The sequence below is a fragment of the Solenopsis invicta genome, chromosome 13 (genome assembly GCF_016802725.1).
Source record: "Solenopsis invicta isolate M01_SB chromosome 13, UNIL_Sinv_3.0, whole genome shotgun sequence".
In the NCBI taxonomy this organism is placed as follows: Eukaryota; Metazoa; Arthropoda; class Insecta; order Hymenoptera; family Formicidae; genus Solenopsis; species Solenopsis invicta.
In genome coordinates, this window is record NC_052676.1 from 9,811,147 (window position 1) to 9,830,331 (window position 19,185).

Sequence of the window (19,185 nt, forward strand, 5' to 3'; positions counted from 1 at the left end):
CGATAGCGCCGACAGCGCACGCCATCGCCCAATTCGCTCTTGCGATCGCCTCTTTCCAGGAGGTCCCCTCAGCCACCACTAACGTGTCATCGGCGTAACACACCGTGTGGCAGCCGGGGGAAAGGCCAGTGTGGAGGACGACGTCGTACGCGGCGTCCCTAAGCAGGGGGCCGAGAACCGACCCCTGCGGAACGCCGCACGTCATGTCCCTCTGCTGCTGGAGTCCTTCCTTATCGGTACACTCCAGCGTTCTGTCCCGGAAATAGTCCCTCACCGTCTCGATCAGGTAGGGCGGCAGGCCGTAGTACTCGACCAGGGCCGCCACAACCCTTCCCCACGGGACGGTGTTAAAGGCGTTGACAATATCTAGCGACACCGCCAACGCCACTTTTCCCTCCCCCGTCATGGACTCCACAAGGGCGCAAACGTGCTGAACAGCATCAATCGTCGAGCGCTTTTCGCGGAATCCAAACTGGCCGCGGGATAGGTTGGGACCTATCCGGGACAAATGCTGGATGATGCGGTTGGCAATTACGCGTTTGTGTATCTTGTCCGCATCATCCAGCATGCAGAGGGGCTTGTACGCGGAGGGGTCCTCCTCTGGCTTGCCCACTTTCCTTAGCAGGACAAGCCGAGCCCTCTTCCACCTCCCGGGAAATACACCTTTTTTGAAGCACTGGGTGAGGACCCTTTGAAGGTCCTCACCCACCACCGGTGCGGCCCGGACCCAGACTTTGCCAAAGATTCCGTCTGGGCCGGGTGCGTGAGCTCTGCCCTTGTTCCTGATCCGGGCGAAGGCCTCCTCGAGCTCGTGGTCTCTGATCCCCAGTTCCTCTGACCAACCCGGAGGGGAACCGGACCTAGCCGGTATGTCCCTCCCGCGGGTGGGGAACAATTGGTCGATCACCCGCTTTAGGAACTGGGGGTCCAACGTCTCTGTAAGGGGAGGGGCCCATGGGCGGAGTTTGCCAACTGCCATTTTATATGCCTTCCCCATAGGTCCCTCGTATGGCCTGTGATAAACTCCTCCCAGGCCTCAACCTACGCCCGGCGTATGGCGACCCTCAACGCCTTTCTGGCGTCTCTGAAGGCCGCCTTGGTTTCTTCCACCTCCGCCTCCATGCCCCGGCGTCGGGCGCGCGTAAACGCCCTCCTGGTGCCCACCGTCGCCCGCCTTAGTTGGGCGAGCATTTCGGACCACCAGTAGGTAACACGCTGCGCCCTTGACCGGCTGCGGGGCATGGAGGCATCGCACGCACGCAACATGGCGTCGCAGAGCCATTCCGCCTCCGCCTCAGCTCCGGCGTCTTGCCCCCGGTCAGCCCACGTAGACACCGTGAGGCTGACCTCGAGGGCTTCCTGGTCGAGCTTCCTGAAGACCCATCTCCTATCCGCCGTTTGACGGCGGGTTCTCGCTCGCACCTCCGCGGGTGTAGAGGCCACCTCCATCTCGATTAACCTGTGATCGGTTAGTTCCCCGAGGGGAGAGGCCTCCACTCTCCAGGCACTGACCCTACCAAGGGCGCCCGGAGAGACCCACGTGAGATCCACAATAGATTCACCACGGCCACCCACAAAGGTGCTGACTCGACCTCAATTAAGCAGTGCGACGTCGAGTCCCGCCGCCCACTCTAGGGTGAGACGGCCTCTGGAGTTCGTGGTCGGGGACCCCCACGCCACTGCGTGAGCATTAAAGTCCCCTCCCACGATGATTGGTCTGGGAGAGCGCCTAAAGATGGCCTCTCCCGTCCGCTCCAGGGCCGCCTTGTACTCCCCCCGGCTGAGACTTGGGGAGAAGTAACACCCTAGGACATCGATGGGTCCTCACTCGACCAGGACGAAGCCCTCACCGGACTCCATCGGGAGCATCGGCGGGGCGTCGCGTGCGTGCTGGCTGACTATCGCCACCCTGCCCAAGGTATCCCTGGGCCAATGTGGGTGATTGTCGGGGAGTGGGTGCCGTTAGCGCACAGTGCGATAGCGCACATCCCGATAGCACACATAAAATTTAAAGTAATTCCCGATAGCGCACATCCCAATAGCGCACAACCCGATAGCGCACAACAGAGAAAGGCGTGTTGTCCCGATAACGCACAACATAAAAGGCGCATTACCCGACAGCACACAATGAAAAAAGCGCATTATCCCCATAGCGCACATCCCGATAGCGCACATCCCGGTAGCTCACATCCCGATAGCGCACATCCCGATAGCGCACATCCCGATAGCGCACATCCCGATAGCGCACATCCCGGTAGCTCACATCCCGATAGCGCACATCCCTATAGCGCACATCCCGATAGCTCACATCCCGATAGCGTACATCCCGATAGCGCACATCTCGATAGCACGCGACTATGTCCTCTATCGAGAAAAAGACGCGTAAGTTCCCCTTAGCACACATAAAATACTATGTAACGTGTACCGTATACATTGTGATTCATTATAATGTATTAGTCTTTTTATTTACATATTCGTAATCGAACTCTGAGACGATTTTTCCTTTAAAAAAATATTTGTCCTGAACTTAGTTGTTTAGTTATAAAAAAAATAGCGTATGACGTGTCGGATAGTAGAGGTATATAGGGGAAACGCAACTCACTGTTACATGCGAGTGTTTTCATGAGGCGCCTCAGATGACACAACAGAATACGGACAACACTTTCACATTTAAAGTTTCGCTTTCTCTCTTTCACTTTAATACTGCTCTATTTAATTTGTCTAATATTGATCTCTGTCATCTGGCCGTCTAATACCAGGATGACCGTGAGATCTTCAAGTACACGCTCACAGGCGCCACATTATTGTAATGAATGTACACCCAGCGTCATTTATTCTTTACATCGGAAAGTTTTCCAAACAGAGGAGTTACCATCTTTCTACATACTCCCAGTTCATGATTAATATAACGACTAGAACTTATTAGTCGTTACGTTAATCATGTTCTGTAAATATTTTTAAAGATAGCGATTACTGAAATTGGAAAATTTTTCGAAGGACAGAATCAATCATGCTGGGTGTACGTTCGCGAATAATAAATTTAAGGCAAATAGGATCGCTTAAATATCATTTGCAAGTTAAAAATACCGCACATCAAACGCACAAAAAGGGAAGGAAGGAGTGAGAGAGAGTGAGAGGGTGCATTCGAACAAGTTTGTGCACGTTTACTCGCGCACATACCGATAGCTCACATCCCGATAGCGCATATCCCGATAGCTCACATCCCGATAGCGCACATCCCGATAGCGCACATCTCGATAGCGCACATCCCAATAGCGCACATCCCCGTTTTTCCTAATTAAGCATTATATTAGAAAAATATTTAAAAAGTAAATATGTTTACAAACATTTATAACAATTTTTTCAAAAAAAGAATATTTAAAATTATTAAAGTTGTTAGTAAAGTATATTGTCTATATGCATTTGTTAACGCTTCTGGTTTAAAAAAAGAAATGAAATAAAACAATTATTTCATTTTTAATGTCTTTTCAAAAATTAAAAACGAAACTTAATTTTGCCCAAGAAAAAAAAAAGAAGAAGGAGAAAAATAATTGTACTAATATATTATATAATAATGTTCAAAGGAAAACAAATATTTACATTAAACGTGTTTTACATATACAGGGAGGTTCGGAAACGGACGAACGTCTCAAAAAGAGCATTCTTGAGAAAAATGTTTTAAAAATTGTAATCATTTTAAGTGAGGGACTACATAGTATTATAGTAAAACCTCAAATAACGTTGTCAGGGTCACATAAAATTCAGATCTAATTTCTCAAATAGAAATTCATTTTTCGTTGCTATTATTGTAATTTATCTCTAAAACTTTTCAAAACACTAAATTACGTAGTTTCATCAATTATTATTGCCATTTCACTTTTTAAACGTATACTAAAATATTGGAACTAAATAAAATAACGGTAGAAAACCATCTCATTACAATATACGTAGACTCTAATAGAAGCGCAAAACGCGAATAACCCTACAATATAAAGTAAAGAACAAAAAAATTACAATGCAGAATAAGGGTTATTTATACATAATGTTTTAAAATAATTATATATTAAACATTAATATAATTAATTATACATAATTATATATAAAGTATGTCAATATATATTAAAATATACGTAATATTTTATAAACAGTTATACCTAACTATACATGTTTTATATATATGAATAATATATAAAAATTTTCTTCGGAAAACTTCTAGGAAAGAAAACAGAAAATGAAGCAATAGTAAGATATGTACTAACGGGAACAAGAACGTGTCTTTCTCAATAGCACACATCAACAGGTATGTGTGTTAACATACGCGTCTTTTTCGCGATAGCGCACATAATCGCGTGCTACCGGGATGTGCGCTATCGGGATGTGCGATTGCGGGAATTAAAACATCTTTTTCCCGATAAAGCACATAGTCGCGTGCTATCAGGATGCGCGCTATCAGGGAGTGCGCTGTCGGGGAGTGCGCTATCGGGATGTGAGCTATCGGGATGTGCGCTATCGGGATGTGCGCTATCGGGATGCGCGTTATCGCGATATTCGCTATCGGGATGTGCGCGAGTAAACGTGCACAAACTTGTTCAAAGGCACCCTCTCACTCTCTCTCACTCCTTCCGTCCCTTTTCGTGCGATGGAAATGTTGTATTTTTAATTTGCAAATGATATTTAAACAATCATATTTGTCTTAAATTTTATTATTTGCTATAGTACAACCAGCTTGATTGATTCTGTCCCTCGGAAAATTTTCCAATTTGAGTAGTCGCTATCTTTAAAAATATTTTCAGAACATGATTAACGTAACAACTAATAAGTTCTAGTCGTTACATTAATCATAAACTGGGAATATGTAGAAAGATGGTAAATCCTCTGTTTGGAAAATTTTCCAATTTAAAGAATCAATGACGCTGGATGTACATTCATTACAATAATGTTGCGCATATATGTGGCGCCTGTGAGCGTGTACTTGAAGATCTCACGGTCATCCTGGTATTTGACGGCCAGGTGATAGAGACCGATATTAGACAAGTTCAATAGAGCATAATTAAAATGAAAGAGAGAAAGCGAAAATGTGAAAGTGTTGTCCGTATTCTGTTGTGTCATCTGAGTGCATCAGGTGCCTCACGGAGCATGTAAGAGTGAGTTCCGCCTCCCCTATATACCACTACTATCCGACACGTCATACGCTATTTCTTTTTATAACTTAACAACTAAGTTCAGGACAAATATTTTTCTAAAGGAAAAATCGTCTCAGAGTTCGATTACAAATATGTAAATAAAAAGACTAATACATTATAATGAATCACATTGTATACGGTACACGTTACATAGTATTATACGTGTGCTAAGGGAAACATACGCGTCTTTTTCCCGATAGAGGACATAGTCGCGTGCTATCGAGATGTGTGCTATCGGGATGTGCGCTATAGGGATGTGCGCTATAGGGATGTGCGCTATCGGGATGTGCGCTATCGGGATGTGCGCTATCGGGGTGTGCGCTATCGGGATGTGAGCTATCGGGATGTGCGCTATCGGGATGTGCGCTATCGGGATGATGCGCTTTTTGCATTGTGTGCTATCGGGACAATGCGCCTTTTATGTTGTGCGTTATCGGAACAATGCGCCTTTCTTTGCTGTGCGTTATCGAGATGTGCGCTATCGGCATGTGCGCTATCGGGAATTACTTTAAATTTTATGTGTGCTATCGGGATGTGCGCTATCGCACTGTGCGCTAACGGGACCTTCCCATCGTCGGGGATCCTATATGGGTCGGCGGCGATAGCCAGCCCTCCACCTCTTTCCGCCAGGCACTGCAACAAGATGTCCTGTGCAGCCCTAGCGTGATTCAGGTTTGTTTGGAGGAACCTCTTAGACATTGCTGGTTGATGGCTGAGGCTCCTCCACCTCCATCGTTACTATAGGTGTCAGCGACACTGCCATTTCCGGGCACCCTTTCTGAGCAAAGGAGGGGCTCCCAGGGGCGATCGGAACTTGGTTCGCGACCGTTTCCCCGAGTTTGCTCGCCCCACTGAGAGCGGAAGAATCCTTAAGTGGTAGGGTAGCTTTAGCCGCCCCCTTCTTCTTCTTCTTAGAGGAAGATGGAACCGTCGTCGCAGTGGGAGGGGGACAAGAGCCGGAGGAGGGTTGACCGCTCGTACCCTCTTTTGCCCCCTCTTTTGCTGCCGCTTTTTGCTGGGGGTCTTTGCCCGCAGTTTGTGGCGCTTTTGCCCGCGGCGCTCCTCCCTTCTTGGCGGTGGAGTAGCAGGACTTGCTGCCCACCTTGTGATCCGACGGTTTGCCCCTGTCAAGGCACACCGGACAACACGCTTTGTTTGCGCAGGTGTTGGCCTGGTGGCTTATGCCACCACACCTGTAGCAGCAGCCGGTTCTGTCTACCTGGCTGCTGCAGTTTGCTTGCGTGTGCCCGGCGGCCAGGCACCTGAAGCACTGCAGCCCCCGCGGAGGGAGGAGTGTGGCCCTGCAGCTCGACCAACCCACTCTGAAACGTGGGGCGGCCAGGACTGCTTTGCCAGCTCCCGCGGGGCACCGCAACCAGCATGTGCCGAGGCCATTAGGGGCCCAGCGGATCTCACCCACTTTGACGTCCAGTGGGTCCATCAATGCTCCCCACCGCACCCGCCACCTCCTGCGCCGTGATGGAGTCATCAAGACCCGATAGTCTTAACTCTACTGTCTTGGAGGGGCGGGCGTCTCTGACGTCGTCCCTGTGGGCCAGCACGTCTCTGAGTTCGTTGGCTAGAGCGTCGGCCTTCCCGGCATTGCTGCTGCCTCGGATCTCAACGATCAAGGCGCCGGTAACTGCCCTCCTGGGCCAAAGGTCACTTATCTCCAAAGATTCCAGTTTAATCTGTTCTTGCGCCATCTTCATTACCTCGCTGTAGGAGTCTTTGTCCGTGCACGTAATTGACACTGCCCCGCCGTGCTCGGCGGTCTTATCTTTCTCGGTCCCGGCTTTTGTGCGAGTTCCGTCCTCTTCTGCGGAAGGGTGGTAGCCTTCTTCTTACCCTCTTTATTTTGGGGGTTTTCAGTCTTTTGTAGCGGCGGGTTGGCCTTTAGTCCCGCGTCCTTCTTGACCGCCTTCTTTTTTGCAGACCTAAAGACTACTAGTGTCCAGGGTTGTTCCCCGTAAGCCACGTTCTTCTATGCGACATCAGTCGCTTGTTTTCCCTGTGGGGCCTTGGGTTTGGGGGCTGATCTTTTGAGAGAAGTCCCCCGGCTCTCGGCGGGAAGTCCCATATCCTGGAGTACCGCCGGGAGGACCTTAGCTAGGATTTCCCTGACTCTGGCCTCCACGGTGGTTCCACGGAACTGCTTGTCCGCCTTGCTTTGTTTGTTCGGGTTTTCCGAGTTATCCCGGACAAGCGTGGGCCTCTACTTTCCGGTCCGGCGCGTTGAACAAGGGGTTCAGCTGGTGCTGAACCCCTGCGATGGCCGGACGGTAAATGAGTTTTTTCAGGATTTTATCAGTTATAATAACTGGCTTCCCTTTCTTTTTTCCGCCCCTGGAGCTACCCAGAGGGTCCATTGGAGGCCCCATCTCTACGTCGGGGACGTGAACCTCGGGCGCTGCTGTTGACGGGAGCTCCTCGGTTTCTAAGCAGCTCATCCCGTGTTCTTGCGCTCCCGCGTCGGTGAGGGCTGCCTTCTCGAAAGGCAAGGCCGGAGTATTTTCCAGCTTGCTCGTCCTAGCTTTCGCCTTGAGCCGCGCATTTTTCGCTTGTAAGAGCGTGACCTCGCGTCTCAGTTCTTCCCTCTCCTTTTCCCATTTCTCCTGCGCCTCTTGGAGTCAACGTTCCAAATCCTTTTGCAGGAAGCTGGTCTCCTGCGCTCCTTTCTTAACGAGAAGAAAGTTAGTGCAGGCGGTGAGCTTGACATAAGCGTCCCATAGGTCCTTCCTAATGGGGCCCTGTATATGCCCCGAGCGTTCCACCGACTTAGCGATCGATGCAAGTCCCTGGGACATGATAGCGGCGATCGCGTTTATCGGCTCATTACTATAGGCCTCGCTAAGCTCTTCCGCTACCTGATTAGCTCTCTACACCCTGTTGGAGGTTGGGGGACTTGGGGATCGATGATTGCCAGATGGTCCGCCTCCAACTTCTTGGCTGCTTGCTTTTCCGCCTTCTTCGCAAGGGCCTTGGCAGTAAACTTCCCCTCATGCTTTGGGTTGATAGCCGGCCTGCCCCGTTTTCTTTTCTCTTTTTCATCTTCCTCCTCCTCAGATGACTCTGAGGTGGACAAGATAACGCGCTTAGCGGTGTTTGCCGCGCGGCACGCCCTGGTCTTCCTCTTTCTTTTATTTTGGTTTTCTGCCATCTCTTCGTCCGAGGACCAGATGATCGTAAAGGAAGTGGCCCCTGAGAGGCCGGTCTCGGGGATGGCCTTCCGGGCAGTCTTCTCTTTAGAGCAGGCTGGTCCCGGTTTGGTAACGGGAGCAGTTCCTGCTTGACTCGGCTTTTTGAGAGGGGGAAATTCCCGCTCATAGGTCAGGGGGACCAATGTCACCTCGCACTCGGTGGTAGTGGGTTTTTGAAACCTGTCAGCGCCCTAAGAGTTGGCTGAGCTGAAGAGCTCCAGCCCACCAGCTCCCATGTGCGGCCTTCTTGTACACGGAGATGTCTCTCCCTTCAACAGGAGACACATTGTCCCCGTTTGGCTTTGGGAGGGATGAGGATTTCACCCCTCTCAAGCTCTTGTTCGAGCGTGTGCCAAGCGACACATCGCTCTCCCTCTCTTCCTTAGACATATTTTTAATGGTTGTTGGTGACATAATATGATTGATCCCACTCTCCGTGATGGCTGGACCGACCGGCGTATCTCCCACTCCCCTGATTAAATGGGAAGGAGTGCCCCGGGTACTCCCGGGGGGTCAGTTTATGGCACGGGCTTCGGGAATGTTACATCCGGAGCACTGGCCCCGCGCCCCTTACACACCCACACGGAGGAACCATCAAGGACTCGCCCCGTACGAGCTTTTGAGGGTCCCCCGCCTCCGACAGCGGGGGCACCGTCACGGGTGACGCCACCCGGGGAGCCCCACGGACAGATCGGACAACGGAGGCGACGCCCCCTCCGCACTCTAACCGCCGTGGCGACTAGCACGTCCGTCCAGGGTAAAACGATCCCCTGAAGGGATCAAGGCACCGCCCAGCACTCCGCTTTGGAAGGGGCGCCGTCGCGGAGATGCCAGGCCTATTCGTCTCGCCCCAAGCCCTGCCTCGGAAAACTTCCGAACTGCCTCGGGGCCGGTCCAGCCCGCAACCCCGGGGAGTTTCCCACAAGGCACGCGCTGGACCGTCGGCCATGCCTGGCCTAAGTATTGCGCCAGGAAGCGCATATGACCAAGCCGGGCATAAAGCGAGAGAGCGAAATCTCCGGCGGGACTGCCTAACGTTTATTAATTTTACTTACTTATTCGCGGCTTATTTTTTTTGTAAACTTGGGCGCCTCGACAAACGTCTTCGAAGAAGCAGCAGCGACGAGGGATATTGACGGCGGCAAGAAAAGTGAACAACCGTTCAGGGACGGCGCACGGAAAGCTGCCAATGGAAAGGAGGACGAGGCAAGACGTGGCGACGAATAAGCGCCACGCAAGAGTCACGCGCGGTATCGAGGATGGACAGGCTAGAGCGAACAAACGGCCAGAGCGAGGGCCGTCGGATGCCGGCCACCCGAAATAATGGTGATAGAGGATCGTCGCCTTGGAAGGAAACCACTGCTGGCTGCGAAGACGGCGAGAGCGGCAAGGATATCGGATGCCGACGGGAACCGCGCGACACCGGCGGAGAGCCATCACTGCGAGGCCGTGACGTCATGGCTAGATAAGGGCGACCGCTGATAGGTCATGCAGCGAAGGCATCGCGCACTTTATGAGAGGGGTTCCGCCCATCGTTCGCGCATTGAGCGCGATCTTTCCGGCCTTTTGCGTGCGACCCAGCGTTCGGTGTGCATGTTGCGTTAACCAAGCGAGCGAAAGATATCGGCCTGGCTATCGGCGTAACCGATATCAGCTAGAGTGTCCGGCCCTGGCGAGCGTGTCCAGTGGAGGATTCCAGAGGGCCTGAGTGACCAGGAGGAAGACCGGAGTCGTCGTCGAGGTGACCCTCTAAAAACTGTGTGAAGACGGGAGCTGCCGGTGCCGACTGGCTCGCGCTCTGGGGTGGAGCCGTTAGGTTAGTGTGTGAGTGCGTCCGCTGCGTGGCGATTGAACGCACCTTTTTCGTGTTTGGCTGGCTCTCCACCTCAAGTACGAGACCTTGTCAAGGCACCCAGCTGTTGCCTGCCGCATGTGCTTTAGCTATCCCGCCGTAGAAACTCGCGGACGACCGGCTTCTCGGAAAGACGCAAAGCCCTCACGCACGTGCGCAAGTCGTGTCGCGGCCATAATCGCACGGCCGCCCGAGATGTTGGTGCGTTGTCGTGGATTGGGTTTTGGGAAAATTTTGTAGCTCGGTCGCGCCGACGGCGTTGTCGTCAGCACGTCTCTTTTGTTGTGCATCGTTGCAAATTAATTAGCGCAAATAAGCAAAAGTTTGGCTATCGGGTTCTCGCCGCGCCGGTCAGAGCGCGCGTGATTGGCTGTCAAGTTCCGCGCGCGATCAACCGCCGTAGTCTTCGCGTTGAGCGCAATTGTTGCAAACGTTAAATTAATTCTAGCATTCCGCCTATGTTTTTGTCTACTGTTTAACTATTTTAATCGCTGTTAATTTTTTCTTTATCTCCCTTTTTGGCGTTTGCTCCATTTTTGCTGTATGGCATTTCTGTTATTTCTCACAATACATTATAATCTGCTTGTTACATCGGCCTCGTTCTGCTTAATTTCTCGCCTGCCTGTCTCCTCCCGTAAGAGAGCCGCTTTGTCCCTGTCTCCGCTACCCCGCCCCTCTAACGGTTAGAAAAGCTAGCTGGCCGCGTGCGAGCGACGATTTCGCGTTTTTGTAAGACGAGCTATCGCGCGGTATAAATTGGCGTTTAGTGTTGAAGAGTAAATCCGACGCGACCGGTGTAATCGCGTCTGGTGCGCAATATCGCGATTTGGCGTAAACGTAGTGATTGGAACCTTTGTCGCGCGTGTTTCGCGTAAAATCGCAGCGTGTTTGACCGCATATTTCGCCGTCGCTTTCCGGCGTAAAAAAATACTTGACTATATATATATATATATAGCGACCGCACTCACGAGCGTGGTGCAACTACGTTAACTGCTCGTGACGCTAGTTAGGCAGCCACAGTAATCGCGAAGTCGCTCACATCAAATGCGTGAAATTAGCCGGTACGATTGGGCGCCAGGCACGAGCGAGCGTGCCACTCTTAGACCGGGACGTGACCGATCACTCGATTCATGCCAGAAAAGGAAACGCGAAGATGCTCTACCTCGTCACGGGCAATAACGGGCTCTGTTAACCGGTAGCTCAGCCACGGGATTGGCAGAGGGGGGTGGTTCGCGGTGGGCGGGGGGGTAGAGGAGAGCGAGGGAACTTAAAGAAAACACTTCAATTTAATAAAGAAATGGACAATGTATTTCCAAGATCTAACACTACCCCCGGCTCGGCGACGATGTCTCGCGACCCGGGCGCGGCCGGAAAATACTACGCGGTCGTCGGTACGAACTCACCGAACGGAGAGAGTCACAATTCCATTCTAAGTAGCGGCGGACAGAATACGCCGTGCACACTCGCAACTCAGCACACGCACTCTCATTTCACGCGAAATTATGTGGCGATTCGGTACGAAGCAAGCATTCGGAAATACGCGGAACAAAACGGACATCGCAAAACAGGAACGCATACATACGCTATGGCAGACGACACACAAGAATGTGACACAATTAACGCGACTTGGCTGTGGTGTCGGCGACGCTCTCAGTAAACGGAACCGGAAGAATCAAGACGCGACTTGATCGGATGAGGCGCACGGCGGCTGAGCACGCGGACAGCACGCGATCTCTGGCGTGTTCCCGGCGGAAGATTTTACGGCGAACGATAACTCTAAATGCAACTCTCGCACACGCGACTCATCCGACCGGCGAAATCGGTGACTTTACACAAGTCTCGTTCGTCTCACCACTACGCTGGCTTGTCTCGAACTCGTCCTGGAACAGGGGTACGACTCGTCCCTGGGTGACGGCGGCTCCCGTCGTCTCGGCTAAGGGTCAGATCCCGGCGACGATCCACAGCGAAGTGATCGATAGCGCGAGGAAATTCGGCAGGCGGCACGCAGGATCTCTTGCCCCACGCACGGGGGTTCGTCGCGCCGCGCTATTGGTTCCGCCTTATAACGCGGTCCTCGCGACCCTCCAATCAGGCTGTCGCGCCGCGGCGCGCAATTCTAGGTAGGTCGGTGTCTTCGGGCAGCTTGCGACTCTTCCCGTGGTTTTCCCGAGGCCGGACGGCTATCCCTACAGACTCTTCGACGTCCGGTGCCCCCGCGCTCGGGACCACGTCAGGAACTTTCTCTCGCAGCTCCTCGTTCGGGGTCTCCTACGCGATGATCGGCGTGGAGTGTCGACATCCCCTACGACGAACCTTCCCTCTTTGTGTCCTGCAATTTCAGCGGCTTTACTGTTGCTTACAGGCGCGACGGTAAGAGATAACGTAATTAAATAAAGAGAGATCACCTGTCGTGCGCGCTACTGCGATCCTGCGCACGGTCTGGAAGGTCTCAAGTGGCGGTAGGTCCTCCTTCTTGTAGTCTGCTCGCCGGGTGAGATTTCGTCGATACAAAAAAAATGAATATCCGCTAGCCGCCGATCCGCAAAACGTCGCTAAAAGTAACGGACGGACACACGCACACAAAATAAAAACGCGGAGTTGTAAGCGCACTCGCCGACACGTCCGTCTCCGAGCCGAGAGGACGTAAAGCCGCAGCGTGCGCTCCTCGTCCGGATCTTACGATCCCTGTGACTGACAGCCAAACGGGATGTCACGTCACTATATATATATATATATATATATATTATATATATATATATATATATATATATATATACATGTGTGTATAACATTATACTCGTATATACATATATGTGTACTTACGCTGAATTCAAAAATGGCCCTTTTATATTAATCTATCTTTTGAATTATTTGACTAATTACCATTCCCTATATTATAACTGCACTCATATATTTCCCCCCCCCCCTTTTTGTCCATGTACTCATTGAAACTTTAAAGAATTAATATCTTTGATTTGGAACAAAATAATTAAACAAAACTTTATGGGTCTCTTTGTTACAACGTTTTGATTTAATTTAATTAATTTTCAGTATACCTAGTGTCTCAGAAATTAGAACTCAGTAAAGAACTTAAGAAATCCATCCAACAATAAATTGATATATTTTGAAATTGTGAACACCTCTAAGTAACTATTGCAAAAAAAGAAGTAAGAAAAAAATAGAAAAATTTTAAATAACTAAATTATGTATCCAGTGACCTGAAAATAAGATTACACATATTGTATATATATCAGAAATTTGCATGTACCATAATTTTGTAATAAATAATTTGACATTATTATAATATTACATTGTCTTTGATTACTATACTCAGTGGCATTGAAAAAGGAAACAGAAATTATTCATTTTGCAGAAATTTGATATAACCATAAAAATGGCTATGAAAGTAATACATTAAATCACGTATCTCTTGAAGATTCTTGTTGAAATAAAGCAATTTTCATTGTTTATGTTAAAATATTTAATTACAATAAATTTGCAAAAATTAAATTCAGTAACTTCTGTGACAAGACATTTTATTCTCGCAAATAAACCTCTGCCAAAATTTTTTTTGGGGAAATAAAACTAGAAATTTTCCCATCAAGAATTCTTGAACTTAGCTGACTACACCTTACATCCGTCTTCTCTCCTTTTGAGCTGAATGGTTAAGCTATTCTGGCTAAAGTTATCTCATCTTGCCATTCTTCGATGCTTGATTGGATACAGTGCAGCTTGTGTTGACTAAGTACTGTCGTGTGCTTTTCTTTGGAATAGCACCAAGCAGGTGTGCGTCTTTACTTTGTACCCACTAAAAGAGAGTTGTGGCAGTCCGTGCTTTTTTATAGCGGGCGTAACATACCCACTAAAGAGAGCTGGAGTTCATGTTTCTTTAGAGCTGGCGTGGAATACCCACCAAAGAAAACTGACGATAAGTCGCTACTTACTTAAAATTGGAGTAATTTTTTTTTTTTTATTTCAAAAGAATAGAAAATAGCGCTCTCCTAACTGAATGAGCGGCAGCTTGCGTTCATTGAAATCCGTCTACCTTTGCATGGGCGTGGTAATAACCTGTCACCGCCGGTGACCAGCAATTTTATTATCCTTCCAATTAATTTACAGAAGAACAATTGCGACAACACAGCCGCAAACTGCAGTGACAGCGCAGAAACAAGTATGCAAAGAACCAGCAAAAAAGAAAAAGAGAGCGAGGTAGAGGCAGCGACCAAACAACCAATAAGGTCTGATACTCCAATGCCGCAGGAAAAAAAGAAAGAGAAAAATGAAGCAGCACCACAAACGCCAAAAAAGGCAATTACACCGCGATGCCTGACAGCAGCAAGCAAAAAGGAAGAGGAGGACGCGGCGGTCCAACAACCTCTCACCCAGACGAGCAACAGTTACAACAGGAAAGATAAGCAATAGGCTAAAATATTAAAACAAGAGAAAAAAACTCATTGTATTTTATTTTTATTTTAATTTAATTTTGTTATTTTATTATTTTCTATTTTATTTTAATTTTACATTTCATTTTAATTTTTTTTTTCTTACAACTCAGATCAAATAACAATATAACAATGATACATTTTACGTTATAATATTTATTTTATTAAAATTTAATTTATCCACGCAATTACATCTAAGTTCATTTAGTTTATAAGAGCAAGCGCAGTATAAATGATACGCTTAAAATATGCTTAAATGATTCCACGACGGCAGACTAACAATTTAAAGTTTTTCTAATTTTGCACAAGTTACTTTACAATAGTAAACAGTCACGGGGAAAGCCGTGACGTAATAATAACGGTCACCCGTCGGAAATCACGTACGCAAAGCGCGAGTCGCAATTCGGGGGGGGAAGTCACCGCGGCACTGGGCGTGGCTTGCGTGACGTAAAAGGGCCACAATTGGCCAAATGAGTAAAACCTTGAAAGAGTGGGAATAACCGACCCCGCGGCTTCGAGGTAGAAGCTTCGAACTTCAGTCGTTTTCGAGACACAGTCGCTTAGAGTCGCTTACGAGAGTTACGTGCGGAATCAAACATTCAAGATTTTGCGAACATTTCCGTAATCGCGTGTGTTAAGATATCGCGACATGACTATCCATGGAACTTTTAATTTCATTTTATTTTTAACTTTAACTTTTGCGAGCTCACGGCGCCCGAGGGCAATTGGCCGTACAAGCATTACTTTGTCTAATACCGCGAGAGAACACCGCCGAGAAAAAACGCGATAAAGCGTCGGTAAAAACGTGTGACGACACGTTTCAAAACGTTGAGTGTGCCAGTGTGTAAGTGCGTGTGCTCGTAGGAATTAAGAAAACGATTATACGGAAACGATTACAAAACGCGCAATAACGTTTGTATGTGAGACAAATAAACTTATAATATGTTGTGAAGACTAACAACTGAGTTATTATTCACGAGAAACCCTTCACGCGCGATACACGCGAGCGATTCACCCACGCTTTTAGTAATTCATGAGCGTAGTTCGAGAGTCGGGCAATCAACCGTGGACGAGGCACGAACGTTCGAGTGGACGAGACAGCAGTCGAAGAGTCGTAGCAAGGACCCGGGCAAAACCGATAGTGAGAGGAAGGGCGATCCACTGGGTAAGTAGCAGTACGCGATCGCGAGCAAGTAAATTTCCTTTCTTACTTTTGGGCAAAAATAAGTGGTGACCGATAATAAAAATTTAACGGAAAGTGGAAGATCAGCTAGAGTTAGTTTTTCCGCAAATTTATCGTACGACAAAAATTCCTCTCAATTTTTAAGACCTCACGTTCCATGTACGGCTACAGTTGTATTGCTCGCCACGGTCTTAACGTCGCAAAGAATCTTCTTGCCATAGTCAGAAGATCTCACCTAATATATCAAATACCTGCAACCCAACAAACAACCATTCTTCCAAACACAATAACCCCAAACAAAACTTAACTAATCCCTTCTGCAAATGGCGACCGTGACAAATCGGCTAAACGTTAATAATTTAAAAGTAAATTACAAAGTAATATTAAAGCCAATTAATTTGCGACAACCGCGACGGCACCCTAAATACGCAAGTGTTAGAGTCACCGCAGAAAAGTGAGTAAATTCAATGAGTGAAAATAAAAAGTGCGTGAAAAAATTCAAAAAACGTTTTTTTAGGCAAAACTCTGCGCAAAAATTTTTTAAGATTAAAAAACTTAGAAAAATTTCCAACAAATTCAAAATTACATTAATTAAAAAATAATTTTACAGCATTTTTGACTGCACAGCTCGTCAGACAATAAAATCAGGAGTATTTTGACACGTAGTATCATATATTTAAAACATTTGTAAGTGCAGATATCGAATTTAAAAAAAAAATTTTAAATCTTTAATAGCAAAGAGAATTCCGCAAAAATTTGTTAAGAAAACGTAAGACGCTATAAGACGAGACTGAAGATACGTAAATCGTCATACAAAAATACCAGATAATCGGAAAATAAATATTACGAAATTTCAATAATTGAAAATTGCGCTAAAAATAAACAAATAAAATTTTCACTTTCACATCACAACCTTAACATCAAATAAAACGATTCATACACAAATTTCATATTTAATTATGAAATTTAAGAAAATTTCATCTTTAAAAAAAATATGCAGGACGACGACCAACAAAGTATAATGACAACGTCCAACAATGATTTTGAACTACTTTACATAGCAATGTTAATAATTTTATGCTTGATAGTTACGTTAATGATAATCGTATTAACGGCGTAAAATGCCCAACAAAAGTAACAAACAGCAGCAAAATAGATCGAACAAATTAAAAGAGGTTGAACTAAATGAAATAGTCAGCGAAATATTATTACAAATTTGCTTAATAGTCGCATGCAAATATCTTGAAAATTGTATGGAAATAGATTTCTGTGTATATTGCAACACGTGTAATATTCTAACGGAAACTACATAGTATTAAGAGAATTATAAAGACTCATATATTCTCGTAAAGATATCGTTGTGTCTGTTTCGATAAAATAAGAGTCCTTGATACGTCTAAAAAAGTTTTAGAACAATCAAATGCTTATCATCAGACTTTCGGAAAATATTCACATGTCAGAGACTAAATTCCACAGACATTCTAAACTTACAAGAAAAATTAATTTTCGCTTACGAGACAACATTTCAAGAGCTTGTAAAGTTTGTAGAGAATTAAAAAGATTAATAACGTTAATCAAAAAAGATTTAGAAAGTTACAATGACATAAAGTCAAACGTAAAATCCGTTAACGCAGCTAAAAGCGCGACACCAAAAATATTACACGAGCAGCCAAATCGACAAAATAAAATGTAAAATTTTAGTTGATCAAAATATCATCTGCATTTTATATATGTACGCAAATCTACATTGCAAGGGACACCAAAGGTAGGTAAAAACACTCTAAAATTGCGTGGACAAAGCATCAAACAATCTAGAAAATTCTAGAAACCTCGATATTACGCAACATCGCGTAGCAACATGAACAAACACGTTTCAGCAGAAATAAGGGGCAGAAATCCGTCAAGAAATACGTTTCTCAAAAAAACGCGACGCAAAAAAAACCTCTTAACCGAAATCTATTCAGACGCCGAGATCAAAGCAAGTTCTAAACAAAGAAAGAGACGGAGATATCGGAAAAACCGTACGAGGTGTGTTCAAAAAGTATCGCGAATTTTGTGTTTTTTCAAAAATTATTTATTTATTCATGAATATCTATTTTGTCCCCTTCAAAGTAATCCCCATGAGATATTATACACTTGTGCCAACGGTTTTTCCAATCTTCGAAGCACTTCAAAAAATCATTTTTTTTTATCTTGTTCAGCTCCTCCTTCGATGCCGTCTTTATCTCGTCAAGCGTAGCGTAACGTCGTCCTTTCATGGGCCTCTTCAGTTTAGGGAACAAGAAAAAGTCACAGGGGGCCAGATCTGGGGAATACGGTGGCTGCGGCATCATTAGTGTGTTGTTTTTGGCCAAAAAGTCGCGCACAAGCAACGATGTGTGAGCAGGGGCGTTTGGTACGAATTTCGCGGCGACCCGTCTCATGCCCAAATCATTGATAAAAATCGAATGGCACGAGCCAATCGATATGTTTAGGTCCTCAGCAACTTCTCTAACGGTGATTCGACGATTGGCCAATACCATTTTCTCCACTTCATTAATTTTTTCGTCTGTTGTTGAAGTGCTCGGGCGTCCGGCACGCTCTTCGTCGTTCACATCTTCTCGGCCTTCTGAGAACATTTTGTACCACCGATAAACGTTGCTTCGGTCCAAGGTAGCTTCTCCGTATGCCACAGTCAACATTCGGAATGCATCCGCGCACTTAATTTCGTTTTTCACACAAAATTTGATACAGATTCTTTGATCCATTTTTTTGAATTGGTAAAAATCGAAGACGATCCAAAACACGTGCAAGCAAAGCAGCTGTCAACAATTAAGTGAACATTCTAAATGGCCGAGCTTGTCGGCATAAGTGAGAGACATGAATACCAACATAACGCCACAAAAAGATCGAAATTCGAATATACGTAACCCGCGAAAATTCAAAATTCGCGATACTTTTTGAACACACCTCGTATAGCGCGAGCTAGAACGACATCAAACGAGAAACCGAACATAAAGCAAGATAGCGATAGTAGCGTAGTAATTCAATCGAGATAGAGCTCGAGACACGCGAAAAGTAAGCTTTAAGAGCAAATATGAAATAGCGAGAGTTTCAACACTTTGAAACTTTCACGTTGAGTTAATAAAATAGATAGTGGCAGACCAACTATTTTAACTGAGTACCGTGTACTGCAAAGACAACATTCCGCGACGAAACAAAATACCGTGAATAAACAATAACAAGCGCAAATATTAAATTCAAAAGTAAAATCGGCAAACAAATTTTGATCATCAACAAACTTATAAATATTTTAACCCGATTACGACATCAAAGTAAAGCACTT

At 46.6% G+C, this 19,185-nt stretch overlaps 1 protein-coding gene across 1 annotated transcript; it reads right to left on the reverse strand.

Moving 5' to 3' along the window:
- Positions 1-1,041: 1,041 nt before the first annotated feature.
- Positions 1,042-1,449, reverse strand: LOC105202960. The gene has a single exon (XM_011171655.2). It carries the CDS (start codon positions 1,447-1,449, stop codon positions 1,042-1,044), a length of 408 nt encoding a protein of 135 aa, XP_011169957.2.
- Between the last annotated feature and the right edge of the window lie 17,736 nt (positions 1,450-19,185).

Bases quoted from the DNA above. Each gene is read 5' to 3' on its own strand.
- LOC105202960 (XM_011171655.2), bottom strand. From the start codon at position 1,449: ATGGAGGTGGCCTCTACACCCGCGGAGGTGCGAGCGAGAACCCGCCGT.